This window comes from Penaeus monodon, chromosome 9, assembly GCF_015228065.2.
Source record: "Penaeus monodon isolate SGIC_2016 chromosome 9, NSTDA_Pmon_1, whole genome shotgun sequence".
NCBI classification, from domain to species: domain Eukaryota; kingdom Metazoa; phylum Arthropoda; class Malacostraca; order Decapoda; family Penaeidae; genus Penaeus; species Penaeus monodon.
Genome location: NC_051394.1, coordinates 37,082,567 through 37,091,704, shown reverse-complemented (window position 1 = coordinate 37,091,704; position 9,138 = coordinate 37,082,567). Strand labels below are relative to the sequence as shown.

General features: G+C 37.9%; 1 protein-coding gene across 1 annotated transcript; it reads right to left on the bottom strand.

Annotated features, from left to right (window-relative positions):
• Nucleotides 1-561: 561 nt before the first annotated feature.
• LOC119576713 (probable anion transporter 6) lies at nucleotides 562-1,324 on the bottom strand (the record flags this gene model as incomplete). The annotated part of the gene is given in 2 exon segments (XM_037924358.1): nucleotides 562-762; nucleotides 1,213-1,324. Coding segments are annotated over 2 exon segments (313 nt in total), but the record flags the coding sequence as incomplete, so codon positions are not given.
• Between the last annotated feature and the right edge of the window lie 7,814 nt (nucleotides 1,325-9,138).

Genomic DNA, 9,138 nt, shown 5'->3' with positions numbered 1-9,138 from the left:
GTGTGTGTCACAACCATGCATAAACAAAAGTAAAAACTCATGCCCAAACGCTAATTCATTTATCCTAATAGCTTGCTTTAAAAGATAAAACTATCATCTGGCGAATGACAGTGACGCTATCTGAAGGCCCACTTGGTCACGTGCTCGTCAATCACACACTGACAAGGGACACTGACAGCTTGAAGTGAGGAAGAGGTAAAGACCTAATAATCTGACTTACAAGGGCGTGATTTATTTGCCTCAAAGATATGAAAAAAAATAAAGATAGTCAAAAACATCATTTAACGGGAAAGTTTTGAAATCCCCGAAAAATTTAAAACTTTCCTCCCTAGCAGCGGTCTGCTGGGAATTAGTATTAGTGGGAAAACTGAATGTATAATATGAAAGAAAACGGTTAGAACATTCTGAAATGAAATGAAAATATTGCTACTAAGTTGCATAAAGACATGTACATATATGCATACACACCACACCACCGGCGCGCGCACTTTAAGAACCTCCCACCCTTTCCCCGCCCCCCACACACACCCCCGCCCCCCCCCCGGCCCGCGCCGGGGCCCCGAGCCTCGCCCACGGTGTCGTTCCAGCCGGCGGGGTAAGGGCAGATGTTCGTCGAGGAATTGTTTGCCCCCACGCTGGTGCCGGCCATGGCAACGATGGCAATGGAGAGGCACACCCGCGTCATGTAGATCAGCGTGATGCCCAGAAAAAGCAGAAGGCACAGAGTGTATCGGGCGCCCCAGCATCCTCCGTCGGCGGTGTCTGGGGAGAATTTTTTTTTTGCATGATCTGCTCGAAAACGTTTTTTGTTTGTTTTCTGTTTTTCTAATTATGAGTTTTTTTCATACATACTTAAAAAAGTCCCGACTTTTATTTCCAACCAGGGGTTTCTTTATTTTCCCAAAAAAAATTGATGAGATAAACAGTTCTGTGTGTCAGCACGTATTAGCCTAACCAATATATCTCGTGATAAACATGCATTTTTTTACACCTTAAGAATGGATAGCTGTGAATTTTAAAGGAAAAAATCCTTTTAATAACTGAAAAAATGAAGGCAATATCAAAAAATTCATAAAATTTTACTACAGGGAAATAAGCAGTGTTTACCAATCTATTTATTCTTATTCATTTTATCGTTTCCCTGCACGATTGTAAGCAAAATTAGGGGATTCTTTTTACGTTTCAGTTTCGTGAAAATAGAACAACTTTTACCAATTCCTTTGCACATTTTCCCCCTGTCTTCGCCCTTATGTAAAAATTTAGGGGGGCTTCTCGCCTTCTGCCCCGCCCCGATCGTCGACGCCCCTTGACTCATTTCCTGCATTATCGGCCCCTCCTCCTCCCCCATCACTTCCAGTTCTTCCTCCTCCTCCGCAGCTTCCCTTGACCTTGTTTCGCCGGGCGCCGGTTTAAAATTGGGGGGGGTCAAGCCAGGCCCCAAAGGGTTGGCGTCCCCCGCTTCCCCCGGGAGGCCCAAAAAACCCCAAAGTTTCGGGGGCCAAAGCGGTTGGAAAAAAATAAGGGAATAAAAGAAAAAGGGAAAGGAAAGTTAATGTTAAGAAAAGGCTTTTCCCAAAGCGAAAATTGGGGGGTAAAAAGGGGGGAAATTTGGTGGGTAAATTTTTCCCAAACATTTTATTTGGGGTAAAAAAATTTTTCACCCCTTTTGAAAAATCTCAATTTTCCGAAATTAAATTTAAACGGAAAAAATTTATTAAAAATTTTTTTTTTTTTAAAAAAAATTTTACGGAACCTTTTTAGAAGTAAAGTGTAGGCCCCTTTTCAGGCCAGTTACGGGGCAATTAAGGGACGATTTGGGGGTGGTTTTTTTGGAAGGGTAAAACCGCTATAGACTTCAACCATAAAAGCAAATTTCCTTTTGCGAAATTCGTTTTTTCCCAAATTTTTAAAAAGGGGGAATTGAAAAACATTTTTGTTTCCCCGTGATTTTTCCCAAATTCCTGTGGCCCTAAAATTAGACCCTTTGGGCGAAAGATCTTTTTGGGGGCCCCCCCTTTTAAAAAATGGGGGGTTGAATTTTTGGGTTGGGGAAGCGAAATTAAAAGGAAGCCAAAATAAAAAAAAGGCCCAAAAACCTAAACCCCCCCTTTTTCTTTCATTAGGTTTAATGCCCAAAACATCTACTCCAGGGGGGGAAGGGGATAAGTGTTTTTTTTAAGGGAATTTACCGTTTTTTTTGGTTTTTCTATTAAACCCGGGACAAGTGAAGCAGTTCCTCAGGATCGATCGCTTAAAGGTCGCTGCCACTATCCAGTAATGTCTCCTCTCCTGAGTGTCTTGCAACAAATATGTGTATGTCTTGGACAATTAGGATGCCTACAGGGTTGATTTTCAGGAAGGAGAATGGGCTTGCCTTCAATCATTGATATCACTCAGCCGGCGACCTCCAACTTCGGATCAACCTGGTCATCAAGCATTGGCTCAAGCCAGTAGAGTTTGCTTTTCTTAGTAAGTTTTCCATTGTAAAGTGTCTCAATATTGTCCCAGAAATGAACCCTTTGTAAGTACTTGATGAAGGCTGTTCGTGCTGACTGCAATTCCGTGGGATTTTTCCAGTCTAGCGCGCCCTTCCATTATCCATGGTGAGAATCGTGGAGCCAAGCTACCGCTCTTTGTAGAGTGTCAAGATGAGTACTGCGCTAGGAGCTTGGTCAACCCCATTGGGTTTCTTTCTCTTTTAGCAATCATGACTATGCTATCCCTTTTCATGCTATCTGTCCATAAAACAGAGTTCCTGACCTCCAAGGAGATTTCCTTTCGTATCTTAGCATCAGAAACCAGCTGCCAGAACTGCAGCACACAGTGCTAATCTGGGTATGGAGGCAGTTTGATGGGGGCTAGTCTAGTGTGTGCCTGACGAAGCTACATCGTATGAATCCACTGTCATCTTGCAGCCTCACATAAGTCACCACTGCATATGCTTTAGCTGAAGCATCACAGAAGTGATGGAGCTGTGCGTTCATGAGCCGTCCAAATCGGAGAGGAAGTATACAACGATCCATGTAGAACTCCTTTATATCTTTGAGTTCCTCAAGCCACATGGTCCATCTTTTAACATTTTCCTTCGAGAGTCATTCATCCCATCCTTCTTTCATGCATACTTCATCTTGAAAAATCATCTTAGCCCTAACAGTAAGCTATGAGCTATGAATCCCAATGGGTCAAACACAGGCTCATGGTACTCAGGATGCCTCTCTTGGTTAGTGGTTTGTCGGGAGGAGTCACTGATATTTTTAAACTGTCATCTTCCAGGTTCCATGCACCCTAGTGCTCTGTCCATAGGTAATTGTCTCTTCCCAGATCATTTCTTAACACCGGACTCTTTCTTGCTGTGGTATTCCACCATACATTCTTAGAATTGGACTCCATTTGTTAAATGGAAACCCCTTCTTCAAAACTTCTTGTAATTCTTGAACATGAGGTTTTGGCTCACTTTCCCGATTTAGAGAAGCAGAAGGTCATAACAAGAAACACGTTTGGCATTATTGCCTTCCCACCTTCCCCCAGGTTTTAAGAAGTGCAAAGGCAAAGTCCAAACCCCAAAAATGCCTAGTCATTTCCCGGGAGGATAGGTGGCCCTTTCAAAGTCACCTGGGGCCCCAAGAACCTTAAAACACAGATCCTTTGGATTACCAAAAATATGACTTCAAGTCCACCCTCCTTCCCTGAAACGAATGAGGATTCCTATAAGGTCCCTTTATCATATTGGCCCTAAAAAATTTGGTTATTTAGAGTAACCCATTGAATTTAGCGCACAATCAAAGCAACACGTGTCTTCTCAGGCTTATTTGGGTTAAACACTGGATGATGCGGGAGATACCATGTTTTCCCAGGATGAACTCTCCTCTCTAGAACCTTTTTAGCATATCCCTTTTTTACCAGCTCTTCCATCTCCTTGTAAAAACAACTTAAAAGGGTCTTTATCACGGATCAACTTGGCCCCCAGTCCTGCTAATCATGAAAGATCCCTTTCCCTAAAGGGGTTTCGGAAATTGGTGATGGTTTCCAATTCTGTTCCCTTCTTTTTTCCACATAGTTATAACCTGTTGGTCTTCGACCGACTGTCCTCTCTTATCTGGGTCTTCACCCTCATCTTTCATTGCCTTCCCAACAAGGCATTGAAGTTTATTTTTTGGGACTTCCAAAAGCGCCAAAAAATTTAGCCTCCTTTTGTTTAAAAAATCTAGTGGACCATTATAGACCATCCAACTTTGCCTGTTGCAATGGGAAATCCTCCGAAATTCGATAGGTGTCAGTGCTTGGAAAAAATCCTGTCGATTACAACTTACTGATAGATGCTTACCTATCTGTGATTTTGCCTTCTTTCAGTGCACTCCAATGAGCTTCCTTGTCTGGATCTGCTTTGGTCTCCATTAGACTTTCAGGTGGGGAACCCTTTGCAAAAAAACCTTTTCAGTTTTAAAGGGGAGTTGTTTCTTTCCTTTTCCCTTAAAAACCCTTAAACCATTAGCCCCAACCCACTTTTGATTTTTGCTGGATCTATATATAAAAGGGGGGAAAATTACTGTGGATTCCTTTTTCTTTAGCCTTGGGTCGTCCACTTTTTCCCTTTGAGTAAAAAACGAACGGGAAAACTGCCAGAATCCAAAAAACCCCACACGTTGAAACCTTGTTTTTTTTTTTATGGTGTTCCAGACAAAAACCGGCCCCTAGGGGCCCAGTGCTATCCCTTTCTCCCTGCCTATGGTAGGGGGTTCCCCCAAAATCTTCTGCGATAGTCGTCATCATTTTGTTCCCAAATTTTTGGGGCCCCCTAGTTTTTTTATCCCCGCCCAAAGGGGACCCAGACTCTCTACGAACCTGTTTGCTGGGGGCTTCATGAAGCCATTGGAGGGAGACCATTGCATTTGCCTACACCAAAAAGGCCGTTTTCCCGCAACCCCTTGCCAGATGATTTCCCCCAAGGGCCCAAACTAAGAATTTTCCTTGTCCCCGTACAATCTTTTGTCATGGCTCCAAGGCTATGGGCCGGGAAAAAAAGTCACAAAAGGGGAAAGTATATGATTTTCCCAAAATAAACGGCATCTTTTTTTCAGAAAACCCCTTTGCTCCCACTAAACCCTTTGGGGGGTGGTTCACTTTGTGTAATAAGGACACTTCACGAGGGTTTTTTTTTGGTGGGTACGTTTTGATCCCGCTTCAAATTCCCGTTTATGTAGCTTCCCCCTTTGGGTCCTGTTTTTTAATGTACGTCTTTGGGTCTCCCCCTGTTGTGATTTTTCCTTAAAGGGCAAGTTCAATTTTAAGCTTTTGGTTTTTTTTTCCGAAACACAGGGGCGTTCTTAAGTTTAAAGAAAAAATTCTTTAAAAAGAACATGGGTTTTGAACATTCTTTACAATTAAACGTGGGGGGAATTTTTTTAAAGGGGGGGTTTTTTTTTTTAGCATTTTGGTTTTCTTTGCTTTATAACAGTTTTATATTTGCTTTAGCGCATTGGAAAATTTTTTAGCACTTTCCAAAAAGGGGGGGGGGAGACCGAAAGAATCACCCTTTCCCCTGGCTCCCATTAAAACCAAAATTTTTGGGATGACGGCATTATGGGCTTTATCCCGCTATTCCCCTTTATGGTGTTTTGGGAATTTGATTTTCCCCTTTCATTACTCTGATAAAGGGTTTTAAAAGTACCCCCTTAAAAGTTTTTGACATTTCTAAATCCGGCGAGTGGTAAGTTTTTAAAAAAAATACGGAGATACTTTAACCCGTTATTTTTTATTTTAAATTTAAAAATTAAGGGATATTCATAAAAACTTTTTTTAAAGGGTCCGGTCTTTGTAATCAAGAATTTATCCCCAGCATAAATGAAAGGGAAAAATAAAGAAGAAAAAGGAAAGGGCAAAAACGTGACCCATGAGAAATGACCTAAAATATAGATACATACTCATCCCAAGGGGCCTCAAACATGAAAACTACAATTAAAGTATCATTTCGTAAAAAACGGCGGCCCCAGGGCAGGAACCCACCGTTTTAAAAAAAAGAAAAATACATACATACATTTCATATATATATTAAAATAATATATATATTAATATATATATATTTTATATAAAATTTTAATAAATAAAATTTATATATATATAAAACAAAAAACACAATATATATATATTAATATAATATATATATTATATATATATATATTATTATATTTTTTTTTATTTTTAATAAAATTATATATACTCGAAGAAAAGTGAATGTTGATACCTTTACTCTTGATCCTAAAAATTGTTTTAATTCAAGGCGAATTGATTAAAGTGACATTAACCTCAGAGTTCAATAATATAATCATCTTGTGGTTAGAATACAGACTTTTGTCAGTGCGAATTTTGAATATATTATAGGAAATAGCAAACGGCTCTATCGGTGTACATAGAAAGAAACCCTGATTACTCCTCCCTTTGATTTAAAACTCCAAGTCAAATCTAGTGATATGATTGAGTGTTTATCAATAAACGTTTTATCATCCCATGGGTACAGACTTTCAGCGTGGATGCCCTTCAGACCTGAGAATTTCTTTTTAAAATACCTCTTCATAAATACCGAATTAAAAAGGACCCAACTCATAACTCCAGAATAAAAAAACAGATTCGGGGGAAAATCATAAATCCTATGTTCTGGAGTACTTATTAAGAAACAAATTAACACATAATTCTATTTATTGACACGAATCTTAAAGGGGAAAAAAGTTTGTCCGCTATACACGAAAACCTTTTTTGAAGGCTTTCATGCGTTAAAAAAAAAAAAAATGGAAAAAAAAAATGGGTTTTAGAGGAAAAAAGGGCCCCGGAAAAACGGGGAAACTCCAGGCCCAAAAACGGTAGTTGTGTCTTTGGATATAAGGAAGTTCGCTCTCCCTCGCCTAGGTCACGATCACGAACACATAGGAATCGGAGTTTTCCAAAAATGCAATCAAAGGATTCTTACCTCTCACTTATTGACGGAGGCTCATTGTCTTTCATTTTCACTTCATTCCAGACAAGAAAACAAAAATAAAGTAAAACAAATAAGATCAAAAACGTTAAGACGTCCTCAGTTTTTAAAACCACTTTAATTTTTTTTTTAAAAAGTAATAATTACTCAGACTAAAGAAAAACACAGAACAAAACAAAAATCAAATAACTCGAAAATCCAATGGTGGCCCTTGAGCGGTTTTCTGAGCCCCTTTCCAAGGTCAATCCCATTAAAAGTTCATCAGAAGCTTTTAAGAGTCGTGAACCCTTGTTATCTTAAAAAAACAAAAACCTTTTTTCAAATTTTATCGGTGTGCGGACTGGTCAGGCCCCCCCAGAGTAAGACCCTTTAGACCTTTGGGGCCGTATGCTGTATGGGTGTATATAAAAAAAAAAAAAAAAAAAAAAAAAAAAAAAAAAAAAAAAAAAAAAAAATATATATATATATATATAATTTATAAATATTTATATTAAAAAATATAAATATGGTAACAAAAAAAAAAAAAAATATATATATAAATTTATATATTTATATATATATAAAAAAAAAAAAAGATATATAAATAAAATAATATATATAATATAAAATTTTATTTTTTTTTTTTTTGGGGGTGTGTGTGTGGGGGGTGTGGTGTTTTTTGTGGTGGGGGGTTTTTTTTAAAAAAAATAATCACCACAAAAAAAAAACCCCCCCCCCAAAAAAAAAAAAAAAAAAAAAAAAAAACCAAAAAAAAAATATATATATTTTAATATAATAATAATTTTTAAAAAAAAAAATTATTTTTAATATATATATATATATATATAATAACATATTTATTTCTACTATCTATTATATATAAACTATCTATCTATCTATCTATCTATCATCATCTACTATTATCATAATATATAAGCACATCTTCTATCTATCTATTATCATTTTTTTTAAAACACTATCTATTATCATCTATTATCTATCTTTTATCTATTTTATTAAAATTATTATTATTATATATAATATATATATAATAATAATATATTTTATATATATATTTTATAAAAATAAGCACTATCTATCTATCTATCTATCTATTACATCATATTATCTATATCTATCATTATTAAATTTTTAAATTTTAAATATTATTATTTTATCATCTATCTATCTTCTTCTTCTTTTTCTTCTCCTTTTTTTCCCCCTTCCTATATATATATATAATATAAAATTATATATATATATAATTATATATTATAATATAAAAATATTATATATGCTTGTTTAGGAAGTGCACCAATCGGCAAGGGGACTGCAAATATCCTCTCAAATAAGAATTGAGAGAGGCGTTTTTCCTGCATGGAAAAAAAGGGCTTTTAAAGAAATGAAAAGAAAAAAAAAAAGAATGAAAGAAAAAAAGAAAGAAAAGAAAAAGAAAAGAGAGAGATAGTGGTAAGGTAAAAGCAAGAGAAAGTGCTAACACAAAGGTCAGTAGCACATAGTTAAGTTGGGGGGAGGGTGGTTTGATTTAGTGATTAGTTGTCAAGCGGGGAAAAGGGAAGGGGTGAGTAAAAAGGGTTAGGGTCGGGTGTGGTGGGGATTAGTTTAGATGAAGGATAGTATGGTTTGAGGAAAAGAAAGGTTGTTGAAGCAGAAAGTTGGGATCGTAAGGGATGCTGATGGGTTTGGGGGTCGGTGAAGGGAGGAAGGGGGGGGAAAGAGAGGTAGGGTTGTTTCAAAACGTGGGACGACAATAGGAGTGGGGGATTAAAAGGGGGAACTTTACATAAGGAACATAAGGGTGGATCAGATTTGAAAAGTTAGGAGTGTGTTAGCGGGTGTGGCAAGCGTAATCGGGCGAGAGCGGTCCCCCAAACGTCTTTCCGATGAAATGGAGTTGACAGGAGGAGATTGATAGTTTTTACAGAATGTAATTTTTAGTGGGAGGCTTGACCAAAAAGATTGCCACGATTAACAAGAAGGCTTAAAGTGGGGTAAAATCCTGGCGGGGAAGTGAGAAGCGGGGGTTGGTATGATGTGGAATAGAGGGGGGCGTGCTAGTGTATCTCCCTGTTCATTCCCGGGGATTCAACATGCGGGCCCCCGCAAATTTGATGTTTTATGGGGGGGGAAGGTAGAAAACCCATTTTGGGATCTTACAAACAAGGGGGGGG